This window comes from Parasteatoda tepidariorum, chromosome 11, assembly GCF_982258835.1.
Source record: "Parasteatoda tepidariorum strain Cologne lab strain chromosome 11, Ptep-v5.0, whole genome shotgun sequence".
In the NCBI taxonomy this organism is placed as follows: Eukaryota; Metazoa; Arthropoda; class Arachnida; order Araneae; family Theridiidae; genus Parasteatoda; species Parasteatoda tepidariorum.
Window position 1 is genome coordinate 74,909,583 of NC_141765.1, and position 14,225 is coordinate 74,923,807.

Genomic DNA, 14,225 nt, shown 5'->3' on the forward strand with positions numbered 1-14,225 from the left:
AATGAATAAAGATTAAGTTCGCAAAAACAGTTTAAACGTTCTCAAATACAAAAAGAAAACTACCCCATGATAATATTGAACTGCATTAAAAACGAATTAAAATAATTAAAATGGGAAACTATTAATTTAAAATTTAAAAATGCGACTAACTATTAAATAAACTATTCGAGCGATTTAGTTCAAATTATGACTTTTGTCAATTAAAATTACCTATTTTAATTTCATATCAAAATTATTATATTTCATAGTTCAAAATTTTTTGATTATTTAAAATTACAAAATAAAATATAACAAATTAATGAAATTATTTTTTTATAGAATTATCTTTCGATAACAAATTTTATAAATTTAAATTACAGTCCTTGGCCAAATTATTAGACGCACTATGAGATTCTATGTAAAATCTTAAATATCAGGTGATGCTATACAGCTTTATTGTTTGTACGCGGCTGAAACCGGTTTGCACTTGCTCACTTTCGGGTACCAATTGGTTAAATTAGGCGATAATAATATAAATTTGACGATTTGATAAATTAGGCGAAATATTATATAAATATTTATTATATTAGGTGTTATATTATTTTATTGTAATAATTAGATCAAATTATTAGACGCACTGTAGTTCTTTAATAATTACATGTTCAGCATGAGTTTATAGGCAATACTTTTATATTTAAACATACATGTAATGGGTTTTTATGCGGGAGATCTTTATATACTTCCTATATGTATTTATTTCGAACGTATTGCATTACAATGTTAATCAATTGATACACGAAAGTAAACAAGTGCAAACTAGTCTCAGTCGCTTAAAAACAATAAAGCTGTATAGTATCACCTGATAATTAAGATTTTTCATAGAATCTTATAGCGCTTCTAATAATTTGGCCACGGATTGCAGCTCCCGAAATATGGCAGAATACACAAAAAGGGAAAAAAAGTGGGAAAGTATCCAAATCCTGTGGATCAAAAATCCAATTTCACAAACAAAAAGAGGCCTGTTTATTTTCAGAATATACGTTTCCAATTTTTGTAACTTTGAAAACCATTTGCCCATATTAATAAGTGTGTTCAAGCAAAAACCCAGGTACCATTTAGATTATTACATGATGGTATTAGTGTGCATCTACCTAAAATACAATTTTGTTGTTGTTGTTGTTTATCTTCTCTGTCTGACGGAGTCAGACAAGATCCACGAGTTCATTGACCGAAAGGAAGTCGAAGACTAGGAGAGGATTGCCAAAGAGATCCTCCTTAGAGAGTCCCTTGCAATCCAAGAGAAAATACAATTTTTACATATAGATATTTCAATAGCAAAAATACAAGTGTACGTTCTTTTAAAATGCCAGATTCATTTGGAAACAGAATAAAATGATTTGTGACAAGTTTAGCTACTGGATGATAAGAAATAATTACACTGTAAAAAATTTTCGTGTACCTGAACCTAAAATATGGTGGCCTTACAATAAAGTGGTGTTCCATTGCACCAAAACCAAGGATAATTTCTGATGTAGCGAAACATCTAGAATGTTTTTGTACATAACGTTTTACTTTACACCAAATAGGGTGTAAAGTCACTATGTTTGTTATTCAGTTACAATAAGATGTGAGACAATAAGATGTGAGTCAGTAGAGTTTTTACGATACTATATAAAGGAAAAATCATAAATTTAGGATACATATATATATACTATTTTTTTAAATAAAATTAGTTTGTTGTCATACACACAGCACAGACAGAATATAAATATGAATTCGAAAAAAAAAAAACAGAAGTGAATAGAAGTTAAATATTATTTTATACAATTAATAAGTTTATGCAAATCTTATGAGAACGTGAATATCTTTATTATGCAACTAAAAATATGAGTGTCAAAATAATCTGAGAAGAGGATTGAAATGACTCTGCAAATAATCGACTTTTTTTTAAATAAATTAGTAAAGAAAATTGAAACTTAATTAATAGGTATGACCAATTCAATCTGACTAGAGGATATTCATTTGTAAATTTCATGTGAACAAAATCACCATCTTGTCCGCCATAATGTCAAAATCTTAAAATTGCACAATCATCCACCTTTACACTTATAATAATGGTTCAAAAGTATTTGTTTTACGTTTAAAATAAGCCCTACCATCATTTTACGCCAGAAGTTAGTTAAATATACTAGAATTATTCGCCAATTTTACGGAGCTCTGAAAAGCACAAGCTTTTTCACCAACAACCTGCAGATTGGTGTATGGTTTTATCAAATGTTTGTGTTAATCCACCCTTTCAAGTGTGTAAGAACACTCGAATCGGTATTAACTTGATATAAAGTAATCATTCGCACAATTATTAGAATCAAATACGGATCGGTATTATACAGCGGACGTCTATAACGCACTATAACCTTAATGTTAATTTCCCAACCAAATAAACATGAAAATACTACTCATCAGAAAATGACCACGTACCACCAACGTGTCACGAAAATTTCTGTCCACAAATCAGATATTTTGTACAATTCATTGCAGAAGAATTTTTTTATGGATGTCCTATGAACACATCTTTGTCTTCAAAATCGATCAAAAAAATTTTTAAAAAACTCATTAGTTTTACGTTTTGTCATAAAATCTTTCAAAAGGAGTCAAAATGTTTGGTTTCAAGCACTATCCTACACCGTAAAAACTCTTTCCGAATTTAATATTGATCAAAAAAAATTTTTCTTTTCAAATTAACACTTTCATATACAATTTAAAGGATGGTGATGACGGATTGCGCTAATGGTTTTCTAAAACCCAGCATCTTATCCCCCTTTGAGAAGAGTTGGTGCACCCTCGTGACCATCCTTCCAAATTTAATCATACAGTATGCATTTTCTGATAAAATTGTGGTCTCGACAATATTGTTCGCCAGAAGCAAGTGTAAAGTTTTTGGGTCAATTTTCACTTAAAAGTAAATTTTTACGAGTTGTAATTTTTTTTTACTTCTGTAGTTTTAAAATACAAACTATATTTAAACTGCAAAAAAAATTACTTTGTTCATTTTAAGGTGACAAGGGTCTTTCAAAGTGTTTGAAAATTGGTCAAAATTTTGATTAGACCGATGTGATTTTTTCACGAATATTGGTTAAAAAGTTTTCTTCTTAAATTTGTGCCCCCTTGTCACCTTAAGTGGGTTAAAAAGTAAAAGTTCTGGGTGCAATATTTTCTCTGCTACCAAGCACGAAATACCAAATTTTAATTAAATTGAAAAACCTTACTTCAAAGTGGTTACATTTTAGTGAATTTTAAAGCAATTTTAACCCATCCATAGTAACTAAATCTAACAAAACTTCTCCATAATATTTAAAACAAAATTATGCACATGAAATGTTTGAACTTTTACCGTTCATCGAGTGAAAAGAGTATAACGGGAACACTGACCAGTAGCCACGGTTGGCAAAAATAGTGATTTTTAAAAATAAAAATCACAAAATCATATATTTAATTTAAATCGGAATTTTTCTAAATTTAAATCGGAACTTTTTAAATTTACCATCCAAAGTTTCTGATTACTAACTTAAATGATGTAACTAAAATAGTTCATATTTCTTACTAAAATGAATAAAATTATTATGTCTTACTGAGTTTTAAAAAAAATCATAGTTCTATTTTTCAAGCTTAACTTGCTAATGATTGTTAAAAATCAGAAAACATTACTGAAAAAAAAATTATGTCATTCTGGATCGAGCAAGTCATGATACATATTTAATTTACATATTTAATAAGACACATGTTACATTTTTAATTACATATTTAATAAGATTTAAAAACACTGTATTTGAATTAGCAAAAAATAAATGGGTGTAATTGAAACATGTTTTTGCGAGAAAATTATTTCATATGTATTTAATGGAAAATAGCAATTTAAAAGTTTCATGCCACTCTTATTCACTTTTAGTCTGTTTTGAAGTATAATAATTTACATGCGCATCACTTTCATTATTTTTTAGAAGAAAAAAAACTCATTATCAATAAAATCAGATTAAAAGAATAGTTACCTAAAAATATAATTATAATTTCTATTGTATGAAATTATTTATATTTGGATTAATTATTTTTGTCAACCAATAATTTTTATTATCAGCCTGTTTAAATTATCGATTTTTTTTTAAAAAGATCACTATTGATTTAAATCAATACATTTTTAATGAACGGTATAATATAGTAATTTCAAAGCATATGCCTTTTAGAATTTCTTAATAAAAAATGGCACTTTTAAAAACAACCTTCATCAATAAAATCACTTTTAAAAAACCACACCTTTAAGAATGTATTTATTAATTATATTGTATAAAAATATTTTACACTTGAATTAATTAAGGGGAACCATAAGCAAATCACCATGTATTATTGTCTCCGATAATGGTTAATTAATTTTGGTAATTATCTCTACTAGTATTATGGCAATATTGTAGGTACTATACTGTATTGTGGTAATAAGTTTTTCCTGGTCCATCAAAAGAGATAATTACTTGATTGTGGCTATTATGAGATGGGCTTGAGCAGCTATATCATGGCAAATTATACTGATTTCATTTCATTTTTATTTTGATTAGATGAACATCTAAAAAAGTGTTATACTTCATATAATATCGCAAAGCTATCGGCAAGGGCTATAAATAAATTTTTATTAATGGTATCAGTACATGTCCTTTAGTTTTGTGCTTGATTTTGAGGTGTTGATTCTGTGGAGTCGATTGTTGAAAGGTTCGAATCCGGTTATGGACTTTTTCATAAACTTTTCTCAGATTCCGATCTATAATCAATTAAAATGTCCACTGAATTACAGGAAATAATCAATTGTTACGAAATCATTTTTTATAATTTTTTATAATGTAACTTAATACTATTCAACCAATTTGATTGGTATTCAGGTTTCTAATTTTCCAGTACTAATTTGAAATCTTTATCTTTTTTCTATCTAACAAGGGAAACTAGGGAAGTGTGACTCGCCAATTTTGAAATAAACTAGTGGGATGTATGCCTTATGAGGAATAATTTTAGGGGGCAACATTCGTTTCGGCCCATAGAGGGTCCTATGAGAGAAAAAAAATAATTAAGTATGTAGAAAAATCGGTATTTCATTACTTCAATGCAGACTCTTAGTTATTGTAATTATCTTATACTCCAATTAATTTTATGGTACTTTCACGTACTATATAATGCATATTTATTGTCAAAATTGATTTCGAAAATTTTATTTATCTGTAGTTTTTCAAAAAAAAAAAAAAAATTGGCATTTTTTAAAAAAAAAGAATTTGGTATCAAATTTTTAAATTTTTTTTTTTCAATAAATTTTCCAATATTAAAACTAGTAAACAGTAGTAAATTTCATTTATATGAGAGTTGAAATATAATACGCATTTTCCCAAACTGATGGAATTTTTTCATATTTAATGTGTATCCAAAAATGTGATTTATAAAAAAAAAAATTTTTTTTTCATATTGTTAGATCTTGCAAAAAAATCTGAAATAATTTAAATGATTACATAAAATTAAATTGCATTTATAAAAATGTTTTCAAATTTGTTTGGCGGGAAATTTGAACTTAAAAAAATATTTCAGTTTTCAATGATTTTCTTTTTTTCTTGAAAGGTCAACTGTACTATATAAACAAAATTTGTAAGTATTTGTCGCTTTAATAGACACATTTTTTTTCTTATTTTTTTTTATTGCACAGCTGGTAAAAAAATGAAAAAAAAATAAGTTTCAAAAAAATTTAAATTTTTTGCCAAAAAATTAAAATATTATTAAAAAAAATTGTCCTGTGAATTGTTCAATATTTTGTCAAAACATTGCTATTTTTGAAATATTATTCATACAATTATCTTTATACCTGATATCCTAGCTAATGCCAACTTTTAAAGTTAAATATTTCAAAAATTAGCTAGAATATCAGATATAAAAATAATATTATAAAGATAGCAATGTTTTGACAAAATATTGAATAATTCACAGGACATAGATATCAACGGATTTTCCACTTAAAGTGACATATCACTTCAAATTTTGTGTATACAGTACAGTTGTTGATCTTTTATGAAAAAAATCGAATTGAAATATTAAACATTTTTTAAGTTCAAATTTCCCGCCAAACAAATTTGAAAACATTTTTATAAATGCAATTTAATTTTATGCAATCACATAAATTATTTAGATTTTTTTTGCAAGATCTAACAAAATGAAGAAAAAAATTCTTTTTTTTATAAATCACATTTTTGGATACACATTAAATATGAAAAAATTCCATCAGTTTGGGAAAATGCGTATTATATTTCGACTCTCATATAAATGAAATTTATTATTGTTTACTAGTTTTAATATTGGAAAATTTTTTGAAAAAGAAAAAAAATTTTAAAAATTTGATGCCAAATTTTTTTTTTTTTAAAAATGCCAATTTTTTTAATTTTTTTTTCTGAAAAACTACAGATATATAAAATTTTCGAAACCAATTTTGACAATAAATATGCATTATATAGTACGTGAAAGTAGCACAAAATTAATTGGAGTATGAGATAATTACAATAACTAATAGTCTGCATTGAAGTAATGAAATACCGATTTTTCTACATGCTTAATTATTTTTTATCTCTCATAGGACCCTCTATGGGCCGAAACGAATGTTGCCCCCTAAAATTATTATCCATAAGGCATACATCCTACTAGTTTATTTCAAAATTGACGAGTCACACTTCCCTAGTTTCCCTTGTAAGTAACACAACGTTCACAAATAATAAGTTCACTCATTCTTTCATTCCAAAATTTACATTTCGGTACATTTATAAAATTCAATTACTCATAATGATAATAAAGATGTAATGATAAATGCAATACTATCTCTAAATACATTATATTCTAGTTGTAAATCTAATCCTGAATGCAATATCTCAAATTTAATCTCGGCATAACTTGGCATAATGTATTTTAATACATCATTCTTGACCAGGTAGAAGCTTATTTCCAAGATAGTTCTTGATTTTTATAAATTGCACCCTTCATACGACAATGAGAAGAGGGACCTAACTAGACGCACAACCAACTAGAAGCGCCATCCGCATACTGTTAGTTAGTAGTGGTTATAATTTGAGGCAATTACTGAGGACAGTAAACCACTGTCCTTTAAAACTTTTACAATAAGAAAAGTTTAAACCAATCTCATGCGTTTTCACATCATTTGTTAAATACTTACATTTTTCGAAACACCACTGTTGGAGCGCGTTAGATATCATCTGTAGATTTTTTTGTTTTTCAATGTTTTTCAAAGCTTCTATATATTTATTTAAGCAATAGTTCGTTGTTTAAATGCGCATGTATGCCCTTAGTTATGCTATAAGGTGTTTTTAAGTCTCTGTAAACTGTATTAAATAATTTTGTAGTGTATATTTTCTTTCCGCTTTGGTTCTTTTTATCCGCGTTGATATTATCTCTTTACTACACGTTTCTTTGATTTTTGATCACAAACATCCTAAATTGTTTTATATTAACTCTTATGTGCACCTTGTTTTACTCTAATTATAAATATTTGTATTACTTTTTCTATGTCTTTACCTCTACATCATTTTGTTGCCCTCATTTTTGGCATTAAAATTTTTTACAGTATTTCTTGTATGTATGTATGATGTATAATTGAAATAAAACCTCATTATCAATTAAAAGTTAAAGCTCAATATTGATTATAAGTTTAACCACCATTTTAACATCCATTATCATAACTCTTACAATAACCATTTTCTTCCTTCTAAAATAAAAATGCCAAACATACTTATTTTATCAAAACAAAGCACAATTTTAATTATTTTTCAAAACTTTTAACTCTCTACCTCTGGAATCAGTAGTATAAGAAATTAAGAACTATTTTGATAAACGCAGTTTTGATAATCTTCTTGAAATTAAAATGAGGCTCCATTTTATACAAACACAATCATACAGATTTTGTTTTATTGATGTATATATCATCTAGAAAAGAAAAATGAGATATCTTTTTTTGATCATTTTTAGGGATCTGAACTTCAAAACTTATTTTCAAATATCACAACAATTTAGTATTTCCATTTTATGGTCATCAAATTAACAAATAAAAACAGAGTTCATGTTAAATAACACGTTTTATTTATTAAAAGCTTTCATGGGCGTTTTGAATTATGATGTACGTAGACCATATTTATGATGTACCCATGCCACAAATAGTTTATCAAACTAATAAATATATTGCCATAAATATTGTGATGTAATAGTTTTAAAACAAATATGTTATCTCCTTTAAAATATGACTCTGTAACTTAAGCATTATAATTATACAATTCATTACCTGATCTTGCTTATTAAAACTAATGATAACATTTTAGACTTACCATTGGTAGTTGGTGGTACAAGTTTATCGTAATTATTTGGAACAATATCTTCAAATTTCAAAGGAGCTGTATTGTTACTTTGACAGAAACCACTGAAAAGTAAAAAAACGTTTTAATAATTTATTCGAATTGTATAAGGCTATACGTATGTTTTACACTGTAGTTCATAATTATAAGGACAAGTATTAATTTCAAATATGCCAATAATAATTCAAACAATAAATAATTTTTCTGAACTACATAAAAAATTAACGATTATAAAATTTTATTGTACTTAAAATTTAAAATAAAATTACATCTAATTAAGTCAAAAACACGACATGAAATATCTGGTACAAAGACACAAAATCTAATGTTCAAAAGGCTTTAAAAATAGTTCGTTTCTTTTTGAATATGAATTCTAACATCCTGTTTGGTATACCTTTTACAAGGTCTAAGTAATTTGCATCTAACTATGCATCATAAACAAAGTTAACAAATTGGATATTGTTTATGTAAGTTCAATCTTGCAAAATTTGCATTTTAAACAGGAGAATTCGGCAGTAATTTTAAAACATTCTCTCTATTTTGTTCTTTTTTGAAACCTTAGAAGTGTGGAATGTCATAATAGAATATAAAACTCCAACTGCTGTTGTTTTATATTTTTGGGGAATTAGACCGTTGTACCGCTTGCAGAAACTCCACCCCCAAAACATAATCCCTTAAAAATAACTCTCCGCAAGCCATGTACCTAAAATCGTCAGATCAGTCTAAATTAATGTTTAATATAGTGAATTTAACTGAAAAATTACCAAAAATAAAAGCTCTTGCTTGAATTTATTTAAAATCATAGAAACAGTTTGTAAAATTTGGGACATAAATCAAAAGATTAATTTATGCCGATTTTTTTGAAAAATAACTCTAAACATTTTATTCTCTAAATCAATTAGTGAATGTAAAAAAAAAAAATAATCGAACAAACCCATTTTTCCTGTATAAACTTCTTTCTATAGAAAAATAAAAGAATGGCGTGTTATGAAACTAATAAGTGTTTCTAATTCTCAAATTTGAAGGAAAGGAATACTTAAATATAATTTATGTCAAATTTATATCAAAACTATGAATTTTGTGACTTTACTGCTCATTTTTATAACTGACCCTGAAAAGCAACAAAAAATAAAAATACATACTAAGTAACTAAGTTTTATAAAGAATATTAACTGACTAATATTAACTACGTTGGTTAAATAAAAATATTTTTATTTAACAGAATTTATTACTAATTAGATTGAGAAAAGTCCAAATTTAAAGCTCTATACCCAGATAGCACCGTAACCAGATTGCAATAAAAATGCGACAGTCACAAGGACTCATTTGTGAAATCACGTGTGGTGTTTGCAACGTTAATGTGTAGATCAAATGTCGGGTCTTTGGTGACGTCACATTTTGACGTAACCCAAACTCGGACGTCGTCGAAGTGGCGTCACCTAGTGTCGCAGTGACGTCACCTGGTGAAGAAAATGTGACTTATTGACATCTCAACTTGGTCACGTCAAAATGAAGTTTGTGACACCAGGGCGACATATTTCCCAAGTAGTACAGAAATGTTGCTCGATATTAGATTAATTTTGTTCGACATTGTGAACACCGAAGAATCTGGAAGGCATTTTAGATATTCAGGTGACGAGATTTCATAAAAAGTCAATTTATTTCATAAGAAGCTAATTTAGTGACAAAATTCTAGAAAAAAGGTTTAAAGAGCTAAAATAGATCAAATTTGCTTAAAAAGCCAGATTCAAAATTAAATATCGTTACTACAATATTTATTTCACAATTTTTCTTCTGCCTCTTTAAATGGTTGAGGCTGTTTTTTACGGTAGGCCATGTAGTGAGAAGTGATATTGTATTACTGGCTGCAAATTTTTTGAAAGTATTTATAATTATTTAACATTATTGATTTGTTTATATTTAACTATCAATAACTATAAAAATACTCGCATATACATCTAATAATTTGAATTTTTTGTATATTTAATCACTTTTTAATTTAGTCCATGTAGGCTTAATTTGTAACATCCTGATATATAGTACAAAACTCTCTGGCGCTTTTTGTTGTTTTATTTCAGATTGAATTTTTAAAAAAAATTATAGCGTATTGTTTTTTATACTTCATCATAAAATTATAATGAAATGCTGAGTTAGAAAGTAAGAAAGCTATTTCTTATTTCAAGTTGCTTGTAAAAAGTTTTATTTATTTATTTGTTCTTCCATTTATTTATTTTCGTTCTTTTAAACTTCTAAGTTTACGTTTAGGTAATTATAAAAACAAGCTAATCTGATCAAAGTATAGTGTGTGTTAAAAATTAATTATTCAGCTGCTTATTAATTACATTCAAAGTTCTCTAAGATTGAGAGTATATTTCACACATTCTTTTATATTGAATCCATTATTTTACATAGTAACAGCAACAACAAGAAAAATACTATTACAAAACGATTCAATATATTAAATTTAAGTTGGTGCATTTATTTTTCGTTAGTATTATTTAGGTTTTTTCTTAAGAAATGCTACAACTAAGATTAAAATTTAACTTCCTAAAATATGGCAAAGGATAGACATTTTTTGTTTGCAGAAGATAAAACGAAGAGTGAAATAATTGTTTTTATATTTTTGGATACAAGTTCACTTGCTCAGTAGCTGTAATATCTCGTAAGTAATTCAAGATGCAAAAGTCTCAGTGGTCGAAATTTCCTATTAAAATAGATCAGCTACCGTTTTTAATTTTCTTTCTTTATTTTTTATATTTTTATAGAAGGCAATCCCTGATAATCTTATAAACAGCATTTCTCTATAACAATTATTTAGACGAAAAATAAGTACAATTTGTAAGTAAACAACACTATCTTTGCATGCTTATATGTAGATAAAAATTAGTGAGCTTTTAATTTAGCTCAGTATCTAAGTGAACACTTGAATTTAAAGTAGTTACACTGTAAAGAACTTTAAACCGAATACAGTTTAAAACAAAAAATTTTATAATTCTTCTGCATTTTGTTTCCACAAAAAAATTTTACATAAAATGTTTACATTTTTAGCATTACCCTCCACAGAAAAATTTACCACTACACTGTGTAAAAAGTAAGAATACGAAGATAGGACGACAGACAATCTTCAGTGCAAAAATGTCCTCTCCTCGTTTTTTCAATTTAATTATGATTTTACTTTTGCAGATGGTTCAGTCTTTGTACAGATTGATGGTATTGATTGAAATTTTAAGATTAGAGCTCAGTAAATTTCACACGACTGGATATTCTTTTCACCGAATTCTTCCTGGATGTCCTCAATCTCAATTGTTCCGGATGGTCGTGGTGCAGCTACGGGGGCCACTTTTAGAATTTTAATTTTACACTGCTATTATTTTTATTGTTTCAATTTTATTGACTCCTCTGTATATAACTGCTTACATTATCTCAGCTGTTTTGTTTCCGAAAGCTTTTTAGTACAAACTTATGAAATTTTACTCAAAATAACAAATTTCAATTTTATTTATCTTGAATTTTGCGTAGAAAAATTTCCTTTCAACTGAAATTCAAAGAATGAAAAATAGACTGACATTAGTTTAATGCATTTGAAATGTCATTACATGAAAGTTCATTTGTGATTTTCATATCTATTACCAAGTTTTTAAATGTTTTTTTAAACATATCGATAAGAGCCACGATGGCTCAGGGGATAGAGCATTCCCCTTCCAATGAGGAGAATCGGGTTCGAATCCCTGCAATGGCTGGTCAATACGAATTCCGCATCCGGCTTTCACCGACCACAGTGCTGATGTGAAATATCCTCAGTGGTAAACGGATCATGGGTTTGAGTTCTTTTGCCGTCAGGCTAACCACGGAAGGTTCTCGTTGGTTTCCTCTCCGTGTAACGCAAATGAGGGTTAGTTCTATCAAAAATGTCCTCCACGAAAGCAACATTTCTCCCAATACTTAATACAGGAGTTCACTTGTCTTCTGGATTGGGCTCAAAATTGCAAGGCTACACAGTTGAACATTAGTAGTCGTAAACCCAAAAATTGGGTCTTCTGTTCAAAGACGGTTATATAATATAAAATAAAATATAACGATGAGAACTGAAAACTTACTTATTTCTTCATTCGCAATATTATGCAAATTTATGAAATTACTAGTTCTTCAATGAGAGAGTTAAATGTCTAATCATTTAATCCTTCTGAGTATTAAGCACAAAATGACATTGATATAAAAATGAGTAAAAAAATATTAAAGCAATATTTATTACTGAGGTGAAACAATATCAAATGCTTTAGAGTGTCAACAATATTAGTATATAATAATTTAAAGTTAAAAAATTTTTTTTAATTTAAGACGTTACTTTTATTTCCTTTTATCATATTTCTCTCGAAAATATGGTCAAACATTTCTTCGATTAACTTAACTTTTTACTTACGGTATATCATGCAGAGCAGAATGGCGGGCTTCAACAGGCTGAGACAATAAACATGAGAGAGGGAGTAATAAAAAAATAATTTTCTTTTTAAAATGTCCATGTGGCAGTCAAAAGTTTTCTCCAATGAGTTGCTGTGCAAAACTTGAAAATACATTGTAAGTATCTGACACAATATTTTATTTTATGCTCTTAAATGTTTTAGCTTTAGTGTGAAATTATATGCTCTAGTCAATTTTATAGCCTGTATTTCAATGAATTAAATAAAAATGAATCGTATTCTATGTTCTCTGAAGTTCAAAGCCTTTTCAATAGCTAACTAGAATACTAACAATGCAACTGACAGCAACACCTTTTCATTCTTAAAAGCTCTATATGTTTGAAATGCTAATGGGCTTCAGCCTTCACCCATTTGTGTATGTAAACTTATTTTATTTTGTATGCATTATCTTTTACCAGAACAATACATTCAATAAAATTAGTTTCACACATTGTTTTGAACAAAATTAAATTGTGCGACATGCCAGGACCTCCTAGCAAGTGTAAATGATATCAGTGAAATTTTGTTCATTAATTATTATGAAAGGCAACTTTTGGCAGCTTATGTGTGTTTATCTATCTTGTGATGTTAAGCACAAGTTAACCTGCCAAAATGAACGAAGAGAAAAATGAGAAAAACTTACGTGTTGTCGCCATTATAACGCTCTGCCTATTTGTGCAAAATTTATTTTGCAACTAGACTCTTAGAAAACCATGAAAAAGAGGAAATATGTTATAATTGAGAATTGTCACAATTTTCAATAAAATTTTTTTACTATTATGTTATCAGAGAAACTTTTAAAAACTTAGTGATTACCTATGCAATTTTTTAAAACAAAATCTTTCTGAAAAAAACTGGTATCATAGCAATTTCATTATTGCCTTATTTTCGAGAAAAAATATCCCAGCTTATCTAGACTGATTTAAACTTAAAACATATATACAGGACTGTTTCTTTTTCAAAAGAAAGTAAATAATGGGAAAAAGTTTATAATTAGCCGGAAAAACTTCTGCAGGCTTTTTTTATAAAATTAGGGCCGTATAAGATTATTTCATTTGTAAATGTATATGCTATAATTGTTATAAAAAATTTCGGTATTGAAGGATATTTTCTTTCTTTTGTAGATGGTCATGTAAAATTGCATTCCTTATAACGGTGTAAAAATAGTATTCCCAGCAAATCAAATTTTGTCCCATTACTATTGAATAAAATGATAAAAAATATTTACTAAAAGAATTTTTCGCCTGAAAATTCTTTTGGATAAACAAATTTCATTATTGTGTGAAAGAAATTTTCAATTCCCTAAAAAATTTGTCGAGATATGATGAAACATACAGAAAGTAAAATTAACATTAAATGGTTT

At 27.5% G+C, this 14,225-nt stretch overlaps 1 protein-coding gene across 1 annotated transcript in view; it reads right to left on the bottom strand.

Moving 5' to 3' along the window:
- LOC107436394 (glycine receptor subunit alpha-1) overlaps positions 1-14,225 on the bottom strand; it is a 96,147-nt gene that overhangs the window by 49,191 nt on the left and 32,731 nt on the right. Inside the window, exon 2 of the mRNA XM_087155451.1 lies at positions 8,379-8,470. Coding sequence (XP_087011577.1) covers positions 8,379-8,470 — 92 coding nt within the window. The remainder of the gene's footprint in view (positions 1-8,378; positions 8,471-14,225) is intronic.